The sequence below is a fragment of the Opisthorchis viverrini genome, assembly GCF_000715545.1.
Source record: "Opisthorchis viverrini unplaced genomic scaffold opera_v5_464, whole genome shotgun sequence".
In the NCBI taxonomy this organism is placed as follows: Eukaryota; Metazoa; Platyhelminthes; class Trematoda; order Opisthorchiida; family Opisthorchiidae; genus Opisthorchis; species Opisthorchis viverrini.
Window position 1 is genome coordinate 235446 of NW_008752127.1, and position 21908 is coordinate 257353.

Genomic DNA, 21908 nt, shown 5'->3' on the forward strand with positions numbered 1-21908 from the left:
GTTCGACTGTTTGGGTCGTTAAGAGGTTGATCAAATGTAATGTCTTTAGATTCGTCTTCCCACGTTCAAGACAATCTGTGCTGAAATGCGTGGTGCAGTGGACAGGTGTTCATTCATGTTGGGAACCACCAGTAGTTTGCATCTCAGAGAGGTTGGACAACGCAACCTTCAGGGTAGGGTTTGGACACCAATCTTCCGACCAAGAGTGGCTTGTCAGCAGTGTGATTAGCTCTCACACAAAAACGGACGGGACTAAATCTCCTCACAATACCATCGCCCGTTATTTGCCACCCTCAAGGCTATTTATCCTTTTACTGAGTGCGTAGTGATCATTATTAGAATACGGGGTGACTTCTAATTTCGCATCCATTCGTGTATATCACAGGGCTTGTGTAACGGACTACGGTGCCTTATGATTCCAATGAGTTTTTTTTATTCAAAATCCTCTCAGGACTTACAGAAATTGAATTAAGTACGTTTGTTGCTCCACTTTAGAATTTCCAAAACCAGATGGATCTTCCAGAGCACCTATAGGAAAAGTAGANGTGGATGAATTGGAATACTGTGATAGTAGATAGTGCTAAAATCGTATTGTTGAAGATTAACAGATAAGACAAAGAGAAACTGACACACTTGTCATAACAATTTATTTGGAGGCTTCTTTGTGAACAAAAGAAAATTATGGATGGGAGAAAGAGCAAAATCTGGCCCATCACATTCATTTTGAGTTGCTTACACCTCTGGATCGAAACTGATAAAATCAGCGCTGCCGGTATCGTTTAGTGCTTAATCAGGTTACGGTTGGTGGATTTTGCACTGATCCTTCGTTCAAATTCAAAACGGTTCTTAATGATGAAATACATGAGGAAATTAAGTTAATCAGGTTAACGGTAAGAATAGCTACTGTGGTTATAAAAGGGGTTAGATTCCAAGACTTCTGAATTACAGACTTCAATACAAAGCGAACACTGTAGCGATCCGAATCATTTGCCCGACTGCCATGGCAGTCCCAACACCAAGTGTCTCTTCTCGTCTATCCTGAGGCCTGACTTTGGCTCTAACGAGCATGTGATATAGGACTGGTATTCGTCGGCTGCAATTTGTGTAAATTTCACCAGCCATNATCACGAAGAGCACGACATGGATCTTAACGGGAAACTCAGCTGACTCCCGGGTGAATTACTGTCTTGACTTCAAGAAAATATACTGTGTTCTCTCAAATGTCGTGCCAACTGAAGCATAAGACGGCTGTTCTAGAACACTTTTGGCTGAAGGATATCGCAAATCAGGGATTCAGCTAGACTTCAACTGCATATTTTGTTGAAGCCAAACTGGTATGCTGATGACTACACTTCGCAGAAATGTAGTCTACCAATAAATCATTCATGCTACTAGAGCTAAGCGCAGGCTTTTGGTGAAACAGAAGCTGTTGACAGGCAAATCCCTATCAAACGCCAGGCATCCCATATATCCATCCCGTTCATCGGTCACAATGGCCAGCTTTTGGATCAGCTTACACGGGACTTCTTATGTAGCCACCCACGAACTCTGGATAGGCAGTTTCCGGTGGGATACATTTGAATCAGAACCCCTCAATCTGAGTTGACGGTTTTGCTCCAGGGTTTCGTGGCCCTGGATTACGTAAATACTCGAAAGTATACGATGACGGCGAAAGTTATATTCTTAGTGCGGTAACGAATTAAATTTGACTTCTAGGTTTCTGTACCACATGAAACCAACCCTTGTAGTGTTCACCGTTGCAGTAATTGCCTGCAACCTACGACACCAAAAGAGCATTTTCTAAGCACGATTTTCGGAGATGTTCATTCTTTCTTTCTTGCAACCTATTCATTCGTTGTTCTGGCATTGCTGTATGATAGCGATGATTATTGGTTGATTGTCTCTCATGCAGTCAGAGCTGTACTGTAGGCTGTACGAAGTTATGGTCTAGCCATCTCGAACTTCTACCTGACAGGTCCTATGTGCAACGGTCGCTCTGCTGTGAGTAAGTGCCAAGCTGTGGTGGATGAATTGGAATACTGTAATAGTAGATAGTGCTAAAGTCGTATTGTTGAAGATTAACAGACAAGACAAAGAGAAACTGACACATCTGTCATAACAATTTATTTGGAGGCTTCTTTGTGAACAAAAGAAAATTATGGATGGGAGAAAGAGCAAAATCTGGCCCATCACATTCCTTTGGAGTTGCTTACACCTCTGGATAGAAATTGATAAAACCAGCGCTGCCGGTATCGTTTAGTGCTTAATCAGGTTACGGTTGGTGGATTTTGCACTGATCCTTCGTTCAAATTCAAAACGGTTCTTAATGATGAAATACATGAGAAAATTAAGTTAATCAGGTTAACGGTAAGAATAGCTACTGTGGTTATAAAAGGGGTTAGATTCCAAGACTTCTGAATTACAGACTTCAATACAAAGCGAACACTGTAGCGATCCGAATCATTTGCCCGACTGCCATGGCAGTCCCAACACCAAGTGTCTCTTCTCGTCTATCCTGAGGCCTGACTTTGGCTCTAACGAGCATGTGATATAGGACTGGTATTCGTCGGCTGCAATTTATGTAAATTTCACCAGCCATTATGAACCACTACGTACTTGGCCCTAGCCCGTCTACTGGCTATTCTTATATCACGCCATCACACGGTTCACGGTCTATTTGCAACCAGGCAGCATCACGGACGCCAATTGTTTTGGATGTTTTCATACAATAACAAATAAAGTCACGTTTTTAACCGGCGTTCTTGGGTCTTTTTACGGCGAAAGAGACAAGAAATTTGTCAGGCGACCGGCACCATTTTGACCATTTGCATTATGAGTTAATTTCCTCTGTTCAGTTACTGGAAGTGATTCGGCTTCACTGAGATTGAGGTCGACCAACGACGTGACAGCCAGGCTTTACTGTATTTTCAATTCATTGGGCAAAATTCGATGAAAATAAAATGAAGAGCATTCTATGAACACAGGTTACACAGTATTGGACCTCTTGTGAGTGTGCCACCGAGGGCGATGGGCAGGCAAACCTCGACGGCGACTGGGCGTTTGTAGGTATGAATTATTATCTGTAGTTAGAATGAGGCTGAGCGTTGATTCGCTGCAAAAGTGTCCCTCTATCGCAGTGGTACCTGCAATCCAAAGTTACCGAGCTGGTATATTTAATGACACCATGATTACTAAATATGCAGTTTAAGGGTGTAATTTTAGCCAAAATAGAAGCAGAATATCCGACAACAAGCTGTAAAATTCTGAGGAAACGGCAATATGTATTTACAACCGGTGGCTTTGAAGATGCAGCCTTCTTGGGTGTATGAGATGAACCTAATTTTTACCTCATACTACTCCAGTATTGAGCGCTCTTAAACTGGAGCGATTAGTTTTGTTCGCGAACTGACTGGACCTCTGTACAATCGGTCAGAGGATGTGCATTTCTGAACAGACCTGTGCACTTCGTACATTCCAGTCAAATAGTTTCAAGGGACCATCATTTGGCTATTAATCTAAGAGAGGCTCGTCGCTCTATTTACTGGGAGGCATATTTTTGTTCCCCCCACGTATGACTGCTCGCACTACTGCATCAATACTTCTCTACTGTGATGTGTAGATCAGAGCGGTTCGACTGTATGGGGTCGTTAAGAGGTTGATCAAATGTAATGTCTTTAGATTCGTCTTCCCACGTTCAAGACAATCTGTGCTGAAATGCGTGGTGCAGTGGACAGGTGTTCATTCATGTTGGGAACCACCAGTAGTTTGCATCTCAGAGAGGTTGGACAACGCAACCTTCAGAGTAGGGTTTGGACACCAATCTTCCGACCAAGAGTGGCTTGTCAGCAGTGTGATTAGCTCTCACACAAAAACGGACGGGACTAAATCTCCTCACAATACCATCGCCCGTTATTTGCCACCCTCAAGGCTATTTATCCTTTTACTGAGTGCGTAGTGATCATTATTAGAATACGGGGTGACTTCTAATTTCGCATCCATTCGTGTATATCACAGGGCTTGTGTAACGGACTACGGTGCCTTATGATTCCAATGAGTTTTTTTTATTCAAAATCCTCTCAGGACTTACAGAAATTGAATTAAGTACGTTTCCAACACCAGATGGATCTTCCAGAGCACCTATAGGAAAAGTAGAAAAGCATTTTCCATCTCTTGAAAATAATAATCAGTGTTACCTTAATAATGTTGCACAATCTGTATATATTACTTTCGGTGCACTCCTACTAGCAATACTGGAGGCCTAAGTGTTCATGTTTTCTTGACTGAGTGCGCTACTCAAAGTGTCATGGAAACTCTCTGACAACCCATTTCAACGATTTCCTCCGTTATGAGGCTCACTGGGTAGACGTCGACTTTATGTTCTAATTGAATACTGAATTTTACGCAACTAGAAAAATACGTTTTTCTGCAAAGTAAGCTGTTGGCAAGGGGAGAGTCAAGTTAAGCTAAATCTCCGGTGTACGATAATTTTTAAAATGTACTGCGGTTCCCGTAATATCAGCTGAAATCCGAGGCGGTTTGGTGCAGTACATCCCGTTGAAGAAAGATAAACCAGAGCTTCAGCTGGGATTCAACTCTTGATAAAAACCAAATTTTTGTGCAAGGGAATGCTTTTCCCAAATTTTGTACAATTAAGGTTCACGTATAATATACGACTGGGAGAAACTCGATAAATGTGCCTACCGAGAACGACGAAACCGGTTGTGGGCTATCAAAGAGTTTTCAGCCAACTTACGAGTAGTTTCCTCAAGAACATATGCCGTAGTATCTCGAATATCGTACTAATTGATATGTGAGGCAGCTCCTGTGCTACGCATTTAGTTGAACAAAGGCGCAAACGCCAGCGGCATTTATCCACTTCTCCATTGGCATCTGGAAACCAAATGTGATCATGGAAAACTCGCGTTCTGACTTCACTGTAGTTTATGCCTTTCCTGAATCCCGAACTATCAGGATATAACTATTCAACACAAATATGAAACTGTTCACACAAAAACATTGAATGTTGCGCGACTATAATGCCAATTGGTGGGCGAGATGATTTGGTGGTTAGAGAGCGAATTTTCCGACCGGAAGCTCCGTGGTTCGAACCTGACCTCTGCCTCTCGACTTCCCCTGTCTAGGCTTGGGCAACCTGGGAGTATCCCAGCCCGCGTGCTTCCTTAGAGTAGCCTGGCAGCTGGGCGCTGAAGGCGTGTCACAGCTGAACGTTCTAATCTCTTCTTCTAATATTGCCAATCAAGTTGTTGGGTTACTATTTTCAGCAGAGCTACACTGACATGCGTCACTGCCTCCACAAACTGTATTTTCTTTTCATAAAACAGTCAACCTGCACAATTGTTTTCAGTCCATGTATGGTTAATTTGATCAGAATTAATTCCGTAAAGTGACAATGCGTCGAAGTGCTTTCCCGCGTGACCATAAGACATACTGAATGGTTTAAACTGAACAAGACATTTGATTCATCCTAAGCTGTCAACACCTCTGTTAAATAGAATAATCGGCGATTTAGACATGCTACATACGTCAGTTACTATCGACCTATTTTACGTCATCAATCGTTAGATGTGCTCATTTGGTTTACGATCCATATGATGTAGGATTAATCACGACCGGCTGACCAGGACAGGTCTGTAGGTTTTTACGTTTATCTATGCGGTCGAAAATGCACAATTGGTTGGGTGCGCTGCATAGACATCTTAGGATCGAGACAAACACATAACACTGTGCTGCTATGTTTCTGCTCACATTAATCTACTCTGAATCATCCGTAAACTTTTTATTTTACGTTCAAATTTGCTATCGTAACTGTGCAAAATCTACTCTGAATCATCCGTAAACTTTTTATTTTACGTTCAAATTTGCTATCGTATACTGTGCAAACACCCGGGCCACGCGAGCAGCCAGTAAGTCGTAAGACATAAACAGATTATGATGGACACCCAAATTAATCCAACTGAACTTGACTGCTAGTTGTCGATCAACTAGAGGCGACCAGTCTTGTCTGTTTAACAAGAGTTTAACAAGAGTTGGAGTGTCTTACTACAAATTTCACCTAACAGGGTCACATCAGACTATCTGCGAACTCAAGAAACCATTTTCATTAGTTTGATCTCCATTGATGCTGCAAAATCCCCTCACTAATCACAAAATATGAGTGTTCCGCTCTACAGTGGAAAAGTTGCTCACAGCAAGTAAACCTCAATTGAAACAAATCACTACTTGATGCGCCAGTTAACACAAGAGCACGCAGTAAACTTCATGACTGAACGAGTGATGCTGTTCGAGTGCAAGTGTATTACACTACACATCTAGCCAGATTCAAGCCATTGCTGATTTCCCAGAGGGATCAAACAGCTTCATGATCCTTCTGTATGGTGAAAATCTTTTCACTGCTCAAAAGCACAACCTCTTCCAGATTGTATAAACTGGTGTTCTCTGTCCTTCTAAAGACAACCACATTCGAACGTAGTCTTATAAGTGGATAGACCTGTAGGACGTATTTAAGATAACTGGATTTTATAAGCTATTCACAGCAGCCTCAAGAGCACAAAACAATAAATCTGTGACACAAAAATATCTCTTGGTTATGACCTGGGATGCGCGCAAAATCGTTTATGAACCACATATTTCATCTGTTTTTGCCATATCAATGGCAAGTATGACTGACCACCCGCTGTCTCGTCTTGAGTGTGGGATGGAGTTTTACCTAAAGATCCACTAGCGCAACAGTACCCAAATGGCGCACCTCAGCACTGCTGGTCCTTGAACTTAAACAATAGAGTAAGTAATTACTTGCGTTCTGTAACTTCAAATCTTCATTCATGCGCCGTTATAATATACAATTTGGATAGTTTTCGTTGTACAAGAAATCAGATTACCGACACTTTATTTTAAACCATGAAATAGCTGCAGAAGAAATTCCGTGCGGATGATCGTGGTGGGCATCCTTTCGCCTGGATGAACAAGTACTGAGCAGAAGATCATCCATTACTAAGGAAGATAGGAGGCAGCTATTTTACTGCGTTTGACGATAAGTCCGTTTATGTCTGCAGGGACGAAATACTCAATAGCCTTTCTTGCGAAACGTGCTTCTCATTGCTGACAAAGTATCTCCTTCAAAGGCATCAAAACTGCCTATTTGCTGGACTAAAATGATTCGAGTCAAACACTTGATTCAAACACTGGGCAGCACGCTACGAAGTGTCATTCCCGTCATTGTAGACCATACTTTATCTGATAGAATGACTTAACCCTCTAGCTGATTTTTAAGTCCTTAGTGCCACACGAGGCCGATGTGTGAACCTTTCGATTTACGTTCGTTTAATAATAGCCGAATATACAATATGGTGGTTGATGGAGCGTTCAAAAGAATTGAAGGTTACTTCAATAATGCAGCGGAGAGTTCCAGTAAGACATGATGGATTACTCAGAACTCGGCTTGCTTTTCTTGGCCACATATCATCCGGATTGGACTGTGTCGCAAAGATAAATAGTCCGTCGCGTCCAAGTCAGCTGGCGTATACTTCCCCTTTGCATTAAATTTTGCTATCGGCAGGCAGTGGCCTTGTACACGAAAAGTGGCATCTGGCATCTAATTCTAAATAAGCTGTGAACCGCCTCCTAAAGTGTGCCTGTCGCCTACATGATCCTCACCGGAATGGGACTTTACGTGGGTCAAATGGAAAGAGACTGAAACAGGTTAGGCGAGCAGCAGCTTCGATAGTCTAACCGCTGTGAAGTAAATGCATCCTGTTTAGATGGACAGCAGTGTATCTTAGTGGAACAATGTGATTCAAACCCACTTCTTATGTCAGTGGGTGGTTTTTTGACCAGCCGATGGGCTTACAGCACATATTCACCTGCAGTCTGCGAGTGAGGGTTGCCAAAGTGAATTTTATGCACCCTCCGCCACTATTATCTGGACAAAACAACCGCCATTTTCCCGGACAAGTGAACCGGAGTACAAATCAGTATGCTTTCTTGGGCAGGCGAGAAGTATTCTGTATTGTTAATCCTTCCATAATCTACGCCGGTGAGATGGCTTTAGGCGAACATTGTCAAATTTGTTGGCGGGGACGCTAAAGCTAATTCGGAGTTTATTAAGAAATTATCAAACCTCTCTGCCAACATTTACAACATGAATTGACTCTCCGGTAAGTACTAATTTCTGCATGAGTCACATGGAAACCATTATTCTGAGAGCATTGAAAATAATACTGAAACGCTTGGCAGCGAGTCCGCTTCCAACAGCCAGTTTGAGTAGGATTACCTGAAATAAGGATTTACGGTGATGTCCACTTAGTTTGTTCAAAATGCGTTTCATCTGTAGCTAGCCTATGGCGTAACTTTTGTTGTTCTTATTAGTGTGTTGCTCAGTTTTACTTGATCATATAACAAGAAGCAAAGTATCTGGGCTGAGCTCTTCTGCGTAACTAAATGACTTGCTGGATGAAGTTTTACTGACTTTGAAGCATCTTCATGCAATTTTTCGATAAGCTATTTTGATCACAGACACACATTGCAAGGTCCAAGGAAGTATGACCTGATTTGGTGGCAGGAGAACCACGATCCTGAGCGTTGACTGAAGTATTACAAGTGTGACCTTCACAGGTGACTAGCAGACGACTGGCAAACAAACAGAGATATCGCGGAATCCAACCTCTTTAGATGCGGTACCTTTTTTAACCAGGGGTATCTTCACTTTAGCCCATCTAGCTCTTCACTATTCTGGCACACATCCAACTATCTTGAATGCTGAAAATCAATAAAATTGCGTTGAATATAATAGATCAACTCTTTTTCTGGGTTCAAAACGAATTAATTTTCATTGTTCATCTGCACCCAACAAACCATTCAGCCAACTCAGAGTAGCCTTTATCCTTCTTTTGCCAGCTTCACGCGTAATCTAAAGTGCTATCGTTTAGTACGTTTCACACTGATGGCTGGTGAAAACCAACCGCAAACTACCATTTCGTTCCTTGAGGATACTCGTCGTTCTAAGGGTGCTTTTTATTGGGTAACCAAGCAATCAACTTAGATGTAAAACCTCCAAACAGAGCAGCTCAGGTGTTTCTCAGCACAGTTCTAGGATTCTTATAACAGAATGTAAATGTAACTTGACCTTATCAGAACAGAGACTTAAAGAACCAGTGCCTAAGAGAAGCGGACGACGTGGGTGATTGCTCCTTTTTTCTTCTTCATTACATCCTATCGCTCTCCTCTCAGATAATACTATTTTAGCGCGGTCATTTGTCTTTTCACACAGCTCCGGATAATTAGTATTCCCGAATCAGTTTTTTCTGGGATATAGGCTCAGTAGGCAGTCAATGCCATCAACACTACAGAAATCATAATCTTATCAGTTCTTAATGGACACGAAAGAGATCCGTATTTTTTTGCATATTAGCGCGCCTAATGATCGATTATTCATCACCCATTGCTTTATTGCATTTGCGATTTTCTGTGCCCACGAGTAAGCTGTATTTTACTGTCATGCCAACTGGACATGACAAGTTGTACCAGTTTCGTGAAACTCACAAGAGACTCACATTCACTGACCACATAGCTCGAAGGCCTTCAGAACGTTGTCAAGGTCAGTTTAGCTCATATTTTCTAACAGCTGGGATGGCATTAAAAGTGCTTGTTTACTACGGAGAAGACGCATTTTTTAAGTTAAGGAACTATTCTTCTACCAGTTTTTAAGCTATTACCGTAGGATACATGACAATAAGTGGATGACGCGCTGGATGACAGACAGATATAACAGGAACTTTCCAGCCCCTCGCAACATATTGTGAAGACGCGTGTATGAGAAATCATTGTTGTGCTTGGCACTTCACATAAGTTGGGGTTGCTTGTTCCACCAAAATTCATTTGACTTTTCTCTTTCCGGCGTCAATTCCAGGTTCCCTTAAACTTGTCATCACAATCTCAATGTTGTGTCCCTTTGATCGTCTCACTATTGCATGCATTGGATACGTGGATTAGTGGCAAGTGGCATGATTCCCAACTGAGCTTTTAGTTAGATTTACTTGAATCGGTGAGCTCTGAGCCATTAGTGTATCATCAAGAGCATCCACTAGTGCCGGGACGTTTCTTGTGGTATAGTACATACGGATGAGCCATCAACTTTATTTTTCTTCTCATCATCCGTAGGCAATCAGTAAAATAGTCTTTACTCTTAGGGGCTCCAGAAACTGATCCGCTGGTCTGTTGTGATTACTGATTAGTCATATTCTCCATCATCTACATCATCTTCATCATCTACATTTTTGGAGTGCCCTAAGTGAGCTTGTTAAGGTGACATAAGTTTCTCATGCGTTCAACATCCAGTTCTTACAAGAACAAATTAATTTGCGATAGGATCTAGCTACACTGTTTACGAAACCATACAGAGTGAGTCAAAACACCGTCAGTGTTTTCTTAACAGACAGGAGCGCTGTGATCACCAATAGAGCTTCCAACTTCGTTGTCACCCAGACAGATTCGCGCAAGTGTGTCGATTAACTGTGCATTGTGGTCGCCTTATTGATGAGTATGTTTTATTGATCGGTTTATCCGGTTTATGGCCCAGCAACACATTTACCAGTTAGAGTGCTTTTGTTCTCACTGTTGGTCATCCAGATGCGGTGAAAGTTAGACCCATACTCCAGTGATATCTTTCTTGCTAGTCACTTTATGATGGACCAATGCTTCTGGACGAAGCATTTCGTATCCACATCGCTGTTCCAAAATGATTAAGTTTATATTGCTAAGCAGTACGATTTAACGTATGTAGTTGTGTAAAAAAAAAGTGTAGGTGAGTGACCAGATTCATTGGATAGGTGCTTTACAGCGAATTCTTCTGACTTTTGGATGACGGGTGAGTCCTATTTCATTCCGGACAACGGGCCAGACTGCAATGCCGATGTGTATTTCTGATTTAAGTGGTTTGGTGACAAATGAAGGCGATCGTATCAAGGCCGATTTCGCCAATTCCTGCTAGAAGTGTAAACAAAAATCACAATTAAATGTTGCAAAGCTGTGACAATCAGAATTTTTTCGAAGATATCCTGACTAAAAATATCTGTTTAAATTACCGTTGTTCTCGGATCACTACATTAAGCCGTAATTGTTCTGTTAATCATTATTTCTATATTCCTTGCGAAGAGCTTTCAAACCTATTTACCTCATGCCTTTTGTGACCATCGAACTTTTCACCACTGCGTTTAGTCCAGCTGTAGCACTCTCTGGATAAAACACTTTGAGAGTTATTTCACGCACACTGTACTTTTCAACTTGCAGCACTGTTTAAAATTTAAAAAAATCCTCTGCGAAATTCCCAAATAGTGTGGAAAGTCTGGTCGAAATCAATGAGAAATAACCGCTTTTTTCCGGTTCGGGTACTCACCATATGGGCGCACACGTCTCTCTTGCTCTAGCTAAGTTGGATACATGACTAGTGATAGTGTTAATTCAAGAATTCCTTTGACGGTTTGCGGAACCGAAAGAGACCTTTTCGTTTCTTGTATATTCTTATGAGATAAAGCCAGAAAACTGTGCCTTGGTCCATATTCGTGATGAGTTCAAATACATGTGCACAGATCATTAAATTTTGGGTGGCATCCAAATTTCAAGGTGCACACCACGGATGATCGAAATATTTATCTAATGAATCATTCAAGCTCTGTTTACATAAACGTCAGGTACTTTGCGGCCCAACCGCTAGGCCTGAGACCACCCAGTTATTTGTAATTGACTGAACATTCATGTGTTGTTGGATCGTCAACAAGGAAGAAAAAGTCGTACATTTTCCCTTGAACCTTTGTCATTTACAACTAATGATTTCGCACAAAGGAACTACTGAAATAGTGTTCGTTGATACTCCAGATGAAAAGTTCCTCAGTTTTCTTTATTGTTTGAGAGTTGAAATGAACATGAACAGTCTGACCTTATTCGCTAAAAACGCATACAAGTAGCTTATCGCTGATACGCATAGGAAATTAGGTTGCCCATTCCCCCGGAGACTCCGATAAACAGTTGGTTTCCCGCTGCCTTTTGAACCCTGGAATACGCATTCAATGGTGTCAGCTATATGTTACAATCGATCTTTCCAACTCAGGTTGCAGCGTAATTTCACGTCATGCCACCTAGTCACATTCTACGTTTTAGTGTCGTATCGCGGCCAGATGTCAATAGGGACGGTTTGAAGCAGACTTGATTAACATGCGTTGTCAATCATAGAAGCCGTCATACTGCGCTCTTTATGAATACGTTCGAAAGCTTGCCAAGTCAGTTGACAGTGGGTGCTTCTGTCATTTAGTTTCTGTTTGTCACAGATGGAATATCGGCAAGGACAAGTGTAGTTGAGCCTACACAAATTATAGAATAGCGATTTTGCATATGTCTGTATTCACTTGTTGAATGGAAGAAAAATATTTTCTGTTCATCATTCTACACGCAACTAACCAAAAATATCATCCTTATAACACAGCTACCACTGTGCATGTTCAGTGGCATCTACGTGAAATTATTTTGAAACTGGCGATATGCAGCCAGCTAGTGACCACCTCTCAAGTATCCAGAGGTCAGATGTGGAACTGCGCTACTACATTGACCGGCCTGTCCTAACTCAACAAGACCTTTACCTTCTAAGTGAATATCAGTCAGAAAGACCCAGCCTCACGCGCCGAGAACAGTGTCGCACTGTGGTGAAAACAGTTGCTTCCTTCCTATTACCCCGATTTCTCTTCCATCCAAAAGAATACGAGGATGAAACAAAACCAAGTTGCAAAGTTCGGTGCGAAAGATTCTGCAATAGTTTCGGAACCTGGTTACTGACGTTTTTACCATTTATCACAATCCTCCGGAAATACCAGTGGAAGACATGGTTATTGAACGATTTCATTGCTGGACTCACAGTGGGAATAATGCATGTGCCGCAAGGTGAGTTGCTACATCCAGTTACTACTACTGCGATTTATGCGGCTGCCCATATTCACTCTGGAGGATGTCTTGTGTGCTCTTTTGACTAGAACGTTTGAGAAATGTCATACAAACATTATCTTACACTCTAATGAAGGAAATCCGCAAGTAATTTAATGATTATTCGTGGGCATCTAGCGGTGTGTGTAATTCAACAGAGAGGCCTCATTAAAAATTGAAACTGTCTGATCATTTCGAAAACAACCTTGTGCCTCGAATGCTTTCTTGTGTCCTCGTCCGACTGGTTTCATTTTGGCTGACTCTTTAGGAACATTCTCAGTTACAAAGTGGTTCAGTGTCCTGAAATTTAGATCACCCAGTGGATGAATTTTTCGAAAAAAAGTTTCATGCTTTAGACAAAATGGGGTAAGAGTTCTTAAATTCCCTCAGGATGGATAACATGACCTATTTATTGGGATGGTTCTTGGTGCCCATTCTGGCGCACATTTTGATAGTTAGTACCGGAAACAACAAACAAATATTTAGTACTCTTATGGTTGAATTGTAGGCTCTTAAGTATGACAACTTTAACTTTTGGTAATGCCAAGGGTTATGACATATACCTCGATAGGGTACGGCACGACAAATTGGTTGTTCGATGAGTGCGATGAGATTTGCAGGAGCTTCGAAGATGAGCTACCTGTATGGTCTTTGTAGAGTTTCACGACCCTACTTGCTGCAGTTAATCAAAGGATGAATTCAGTTCCGCAAAAAAAGTCTGTTCACACTTCAGCCTCAGCACAACTCTGAAGCTAAATTTAGATCAACGATCAGCGTTTTCTGTCAGGGGGTGTGGGGTGAAACAAGGCTAGCTCGAGCGCGGCCATCTCATATTTGGCCAAGTGACCTCGTGGTTAGAATACAGACGTCCTAATTCATATGCAGATAACAGTTAGCTCGATTAACACCGCCGTCAGAATCTTTCGTGTAACCTACACCTTTGCAAACATAATATGCTTATACTGCTTCAAATTGAAGTCCATGTAAGAGCAGTTTTATCCCACACACGTGACTCGTATTGACAAAACTCGTTTGACGTAGGACCAGTTATCCCCTATACTGCTTCCAAGTGAAGTCACCTAAGCTCAACTTAGCCCACTTTGCAATAAGGTAGCGAGAAATCTTAGGAACTAGTCAGTCAGACTTGGAGCCTTATAGGGCCTCCTCCTTCCTGAAGTTGAAAGAAGATATTGAGTTACTCGCAGTATTCAGCACATCACCTGTTGAGCTCATCGACTGCAACATGAGTTCGCTTCACCACAGCAAATAAGCTTCTAGATTTTGAACTTTGATTGTTCTATCTCTTTTATAGGCATGGCTTATGCCTTGTTGGCGACCTTACCACCGGTGTACGGCTTATACACTTCGTTTTTCCCGGCAATAGTCTACTTCTTTTTCGGAACTTCAAGGCACATTTCTGTGGGTGAGTTAAAGAAACGTGTTTCATCCTTAACAGGGCTGTATTAGCGGTCAGTGATGAGAAAATATTTTTTCATTACAAACAAACGTCAGTGAATATCTAAATTTGTCCTCAGAAGGAGTATCATATATACTATCGGAGAATAATATCCCTTTTTTCGCCGGGGTTTGTGCACAGGTACTGTGGTCTCATTCGCTTGTAAAGAATGTATCAGATGTTGTCTTTGTGAGTTGAGTAAATACCTATTGTTCAGACAAAGCGGATTAAGACTCAAGGGGAATAGCTATCTAATTCTAACGGTAATCTAAAGTCAATGACAAACAAAGACGACTACTGGGGACTGAGTGATCAACGTTTCACCTGACTGTAATGTTCCAACAATTTGTTGAATGTGCGTCTACTTGCCTGGACTATCGGCCAGACCTGGTAAAGACAAGTAGCAGTAAAACCTTTCAACTTTTTTGATGCATCTGATTTGGTTAGTAGCGACTCTTTGCAGACGATCCTGCTGAGCGAGGATGTTCCAAAGAAGATCATCAAAATTTGTTTGTGGATATTGTCGTCCAACAAAACTCCGTTTGGGATACACGGTTAATGCATAAGTGAAGTAGACATTGTTTCTGACATGGAAGAAAGCTTTCAGATATTATCCCTACTCACACTCTACAGACTGCTTAGCGGCGCTTCGAAAAGTAGCTTGAGTTAAGTCATGGAACATGAGTAATCTTGATGATATTATTCTATCGAGCAAGAACTTTAGCGACCTTGAACGCGTGTTGAATCATCTGGCATACATGGTGGAGATCATAGAATACTGAATCAATGCTACCGAAAACAAGTTCCCCCTCATCTGCGTGGATGTAATCTCCTTTCGTCATCCAACTAGGGCTACGTGACAATTTTATCACCTAAAAGACAAAATAATAAATTCAGCCTTTTAAACTCAACGTTTTTAGGCGCTCATTCCGGTAAAAGACGTAACGGTGTAAATTTGATTATTTCATTCTGGAAAAATACATTTCATGAGCAGCGGTCCGCGTAATCTATCAATCTATACTGAAGTGATTGAACATTTCCAAGTTGATGGAATCTAAAAATAGCACTGTGTGAATAGGACTTGTGTCCCCAAAAATGTTGAAATATACAAGATAATGACGATTAAGAAGAACTGGAGAAGGTCAAAGATTTGATCCAGTATTTATAGCTTGGTTCCCACAATGATGACCAAAACACTGTTCATATCACCTATCACACTTAAACGAGGCTAAAATTTACAAACTGAACTAAACTGCACTAAACACATGGTGACATTTTCGAATACCATGACTGAACGAGATTTAATTCACTGAATTCAAGGATGATGTCGAGCAGCCTTATTCTTACGCACTGTATGATTTATAATACTTAACCCAGCACTGTGCCACGAATTCTATCAGATTTTACACTGCATATCTTCCGTTAAATAAGTCTATCCAATGAGTTTCTGTAGCCCACCTAGTCAGTTTCTCAAAATGGTCATTTCTAAGTTAGACGGGGTGAGCACAAATGGAGCCATGTACTCACCAAATAGAGTAGATTCCGCCGAAATCTTATTCTTGGTATTCTCACGCAGATCTGTCTCTAAAATGGCAACACATTGGTGAATAAGACTGATTAAAAGGCCTGGTTAGGTCTTTTTGTTGGGTCAGAATTGGAAGTCGGCTATCGAACAGTTTCCATCAACCTCATAAGCAGTGGTTTTGAATAAGATTCTGAATAAGACACACAATGGCCCGATATATAGGAGCTAACAAATTGCAATCGGTTCTCCCCTGTTATTTTCTATCCTGGTGGTCAGCTTGACATTCTTCCATATTTGTGCCATGCCTCCAATCCTCGATTAAGCTGTTCATTCTTCTTCATACACATCTGTCATACAACATTTCGCCACAATCTGAAATTCTTGGAAAGGCTGTGGAAAACGCATGGCGTCAACACCGTTCCCACCTGCTTTCATCGGGTACTCTAGGGATCAGTGGAGTGCCTACTGAATTGAAATGGGTGTGACTATGAGGTCATGTTTTACTGCGGTTTTCGTCTGTGGAAACACTATTTCGGTCACATTAAAACCTACTGTCTTCAGTCAGGTTAGTAGGAGCGCTTCATTAATGTCAATTTTTAATCCGTTCTATCAAGGCAGTTTTTTTCTAAAACTGAGAAGAAGCGAACGTCAAACTGAAATAGCCTAAATTAGGTTATTTTGTGACCAGAGGGCACAATGTCAACCCTGACAAAAGTGTTTGCGTCAACTAGAAACGACATGCTTGTTTGGACATGCTAATTTGAACAGACTGCTTTTTGTGTTGGTTAACCAAAAATTAATCAGGGACAGAGAGAGACCAAGACCTATGAGAGGTAAATTGAAACAAGCGGAACCTAATATTTTTTGTCTTCGAGATGTCTGTGATCAAATTGCAAGTACCCCACATTCCCACATGGATAAACACACAAATTATCTGGTCGTTTTGCAGTAAATTTACCTACAAATTTTTCGAAACCATAACTGGTTAGATTTTTCATCTGTTACGTTCCCTGGTATGCTCCGTTTATCCAGCGGTTGCATGCAGTTGTTAAGGCTTAAATAAACAATCGAATACTGACGAAAACAGAGCTCCCAAACGGACATTTCTGTGGGGAAAGTAACGAAAACACTAACGGAAAAACTAATTTCAGCCGGTATTCTCACTACAAGTTTTGTATTCAGATCATTTTTATCAATATGTAGGTTCTCTTCCAAACGAGGCATTCTGGATTAGGCAAACCGCAATCAGCGTGACGGCAAAGTCACACTATGCAAAAGAGCAGAACAACAACATTTGTCACGCTGATGAGTGGGCGTGAACTGAAGGTAGTTAATTTTTAGCGAAATACACCCGTTGGCAAGCTAATTTGGTTGTGCGAGAGACTCACCTAAAACCAACTGAGTTTCTCGTTTGTGATGTATTCAGTTTCCAGTTAATTTTTGGTCGATTCCGTCTCTCTTACAATTCACGTGAAGTGAAACCAGCAGCGTTACTTCTCTGTGGTTAAAAATACTTATGAAATAGGCAGCAGTTTTACTAAAAAAAAGTCATTCTCAGTCATGAAGATGAAGAATGCGCAAGTGTTACATGGATCCGAAAGTCTGCATCTAAGTTGGACATCTAGGTGCCGAATTCAAATCAGTGAATACATCCGCTGTCAACCGTGGATGTTCACAGTCTTGTACAGTTCTTGATTATTAAATATTCCCTCTTCAGATTGAACGGCAAATCAGGTACCGTGTGCTTGACTTGCCCCTTCCCTTAGAATGTGATAGTATTTTCATACTCTCAGTTAAGACGGCAGCCCAAATACTTATGACAAATGTTGAAAGAAGCCTCAGAATAAAGCAGATCACAAACAAAGTAGGTCAAAACCACTGCAAACTGTCAGCCTTGCCTTCTCAACGGTTAGTGAATATTAGTAAAATTCTTGAATGATCGTTTTGTGTCTCGAGGCGAATTCCAACGATGACCAGCAGAAGCTTCTTGCCAACCATAGGTAATTGCTTCATGAGCTGTCATTGCCGGATGAATGTCGGAACTCACTACTTGGCAACTAATAAGCTTGTAACAAACTGAGATGTGAGTGCCAACATTAAGGGTATTCACTCATTCGAATTTTGAGAGGAGACACATCAGCTGAATTGATGTGCTAGGACGATACGAAGTGTGAAAGAATTTTTAAAAAATTCTAGTTCGCTCCATCGGAGTGGATCAGAACGGAATTGTTAAATTAGAAAGAATAGAACGCCAAGATGCGATTTGTAAACACTAACGTGTAAGAATAATTGGGATTAAAAAGGTTATTCGGATTGGGACACTTATGACGTAGAAGCGAGACACAAACACACGTAAGCATTTCCCATAGAAAGTTACATTGTCTAAGTTCAAGACAGTGCTCACTAAATTCTTGAACAGAAATGATGCTTAAACCAACCAATGTGCTCGGCGTGATGACAGCTATAAAGTTTTGATGATTTCGTGGTGGGTTTGGACGAAGTAATCAACTCAGGGATTCGGGATGTTATCTTATTAAGTCGGCCCTCTTGAAGCCAACTGCATTTAAAAGGACATCGATTTTCGACCGACTCGGTCATTTGTAAAATTAATGCTGTCTGTAACAGACATTCGGAAAGACTGACGTCACTCCTGTTGTTAGTGGGCGCTGGGATCGTTTGCCGTCAGTCGCTAGCCCGATAGGATCCAAAGAGATATTTTTAGCAGGTGAGTGTGTTTCTCACTGCTCACGTCAAACCAATGTCTAAAAGCGACACGTGTAAGACACTTGGTGTGTTCATTGTAATGACCTTCATCGCAATGACTGCCATTCTGAAAGTCTACAACTTATTTAGGTTACTCCATCTGTATAGAATATATGCCGTCATTTCTACACACTACCCAATAAAAAATAAGAAAGACAAATGCATCATGGGTATGCCGGTGTCTAAAAGACACTCTAATGGGCTGTTCACTATTAATACGGTTGTGTTTGTCGTGCCATCCTATCGCAGATAGCAGAAAATATTCACTGCTGACCACCAAAAATACCCGCATTTCTACTAAGATCAGTTATGCTTGCTTATCCCTTCTCTTTTGAACCTGTGAGTTTTCTGTCTGGATTGAATACATAAGCTTTCTACCGAATGATAAATGTTTGCGTATAGTCACTAAGCAAAATAAACGAGGCAAAGATGAGCGTTCAGAAGCGGCATTTATAGAAAAAAGATAGTTCCCTAAATTACACCATTACTGCTTCTTTTAGTACACACCAGACCAAACAACACATGCTCAACGGAACGTCGAATTTTTTCACTCTAGTTTTTTCCTTACTTGGAAAGTTTTGGACTAATAAGCACTCAACTGAGCAAGTTTATCCTTGAAAATAAGATCTTTCAGCATCGGGGATTCATTGCGAAGAACTAAATAGTTAAATCCTAGGCACTTAAACGCCCTTACTATGTAAAAAATAATGGTTTTGATCTGTTTTCAACGTTGGATAGACGCAGTATAGGTTGTACCAATTTGCCTCGGCGAAAAGTTCCTCACTCGCGAACAAACAACATTTAAATATTGCGGCTAAACGAGGTAAACGTTAGGAAACATCTCTTCCATCTATTCAGAAAAATGGTGGCCCGTATTTCATACTCAGGTTAGAGCTATCGGCTGATACTATAGCCCAGACGCAATATGTTTCACTGGATAACAGGTGCAGTCTGGTAGGATGAATGTCTGCTTGCGTCGCATTCATGGCATGGACTTATGGATAGTTCGAGGAGCTTGGTGAAAATCCATAAAATAAGATGTTGTCAACATGTGACCTCGATTCGCCTCAGTTACTGAAGTGCATAACAATTCATAGTCATCAGATCATTCGCCCATAACAGCAGAAAGTCTGCCTCAAGTGAATCAATCACCAAAAAATTGAATACCGTCGGAAACCGTGATTTAGTCTAGTGATGTAGCCAACTGCTGTCGCAATAGCATTTTCAATTTTGTAAAAACCGAGCATAAACAGAGCGTAAACAGAACGTACGGTAGAATATTCCCGACTAAATTTTGCGCTTTTTCGGGTGACATCTGGAATGGTTAGAGAAATATGGCATGCCAAATTAGAATTTCTGAGATTTTCTGTAGGCTTAAATTCAAAGTCGTAGCCCTCAAAATTTTGTCAATCATATTTTTCCATCGAATTTTTTAAGTAAACGGGATCAGACACAGATTCACAAATTAAGTTAATGTTATCAAGAGAATTGAGTAGATCCCACCTAAATATGTTGGTTACGATGTCCTTCACTCAAATCACATCCGTAATGGCATGGGACTAGGTTTTGTTGTAGAGCACTAATTATGAGGAAATTGAAAACCTACTGTCGACCAGTTACCATCAACCTTATATGTAGTACAGTGTCCATATTGTGAACCAGGTTTTAGTGCCTCAGTATATAGGTGCTACCCTATTGCAGCTGATGGTTCGCCGTTATTTTCTACCCTGTTAGTGTTCTTGACTTTCTTCCACGTCTATGGTCCGTTAGACCAAGGCCTGAAATCGTCTATTAAGGTCCAGTGGATCTCTCTTGATACACAGCGATCTTGCTCTAAAGCAAGCCACCGATACGCTTGCTAGAACAATGAAGAGACTCCATTTTGACAAGTACAACTATTTGCAACTCAATCTGGTTTTCACGGAAGACTCAAGTAAATCTCTTGTTTATGATGTTCTTCAACTGAATGTGCTACCTACAGGATGCTCCATGTTTCACTTGGTACTATATTCGATGTGTCACAGTACATTTTCATAAAGGAAGCCGATCGTGGGTTGTCGAGGAGATTTCAGCAAACTTGTGAGTAGTTTCCTTTATGAAAAGAAACTCCACTGTTCACGCTTATGACCTCTGTTAATTTGTTGCAAGCTCCACTGCGGGACGCACAAAAGCCACTGCTTTTAGTTGACTTCATAAAATCACTCTCCGTTCGATGATTGTATTACCACATTTTAGTTGTCTATGCTAAATAGGTGAGATTTGTAAGAACAATTAGTGATGATACTGCATGACGTTTCCAGATTGTTTGTGCATCAGATTACATCAAGATCACATCACGTGTCCTGTAAGTCAAGTAACAGACCAAGCGTGAGGAACAGGTCTTAAGAAATGTCAACCATTGGTGACTTAATTTCACATGCAATGGCTACCTGGTATCGGCCTTCATGTAGATTTTAGTCAACACAGAAGGGCAACACGTTTCAAGAGAGAACAGATAACGAAAAATTCAGATTTATAGCCTGCTTATCAACTTACTGCATCGTCATTTACGAGCGGAGGATTTTTGCTCGGGTGTTTGGAACTAAAAAACATTACACACCGTACTGAGGTGCCACTTATTTTTATATAATTACATATCCTTTTCGGCCTTCGGGAAGTTTGCAGGTAGATAGTATTTCAAAAAATAAATTAGTTACGTGGGTCCATCATTGAAAACTTCATATATCTGAATTTAATATTACACAGGTTTATCCATAGACTGACTCAAGTTCATCGGCCGAACATGTTTCTGAACTAAAAAACATTACACACCGTACTGAGTTGCCACTTATTTCTATATAATTACGTATCCTTTTCGGCCTTCGGGAAATTTGCAGGTAGACAGTATTTCAAAAAATAAATTAGTTACATGGGTCCATCATTGAAGACTTCATATAACTGAAATTAATATTACACAGGTTTATCCATAGACCGACTCAAGTTCATCGACCGAACATGTTTCCTTCAGATGAACGGTTGTGCGTCACATATTAGGTACGTAATTCCCTTTTAGGCAGGCAGTGGTCTGGATAATGGCAGTCGTTTGGTTTCCATATGCGTGACTCTTGTACAGTTATGTAAACCCTATTCAACTGAGCCAAAATTTACGTCTCAGTCTTTAAGTTTCCGTCTTTGAGTGCC

At 41.0% G+C, this 21908-nt stretch overlaps 1 protein-coding gene across 1 annotated transcript in view; it reads left to right on the forward strand.

Moving 5' to 3' along the window:
- Nucleotides 1-14451, forward strand: part of T265_11261 (hypothetical protein) — a gene marked incomplete at both ends in the record, with an annotated part of 19727 nt that extends 5276 nt beyond the window's left edge. Inside the window, 2 exons of the mRNA XM_009177868.1 lie at nucleotides 12585-12945; nucleotides 14297-14451. Coding sequence (XP_009176132.1) covers nucleotides 12585-12945; nucleotides 14297-14451 — 516 coding nt within the window. The remainder of the gene's footprint in view (nucleotides 1-12584; nucleotides 12946-14296) is intronic.
- Between the last annotated feature and the right edge of the window lie 7457 nt (nucleotides 14452-21908).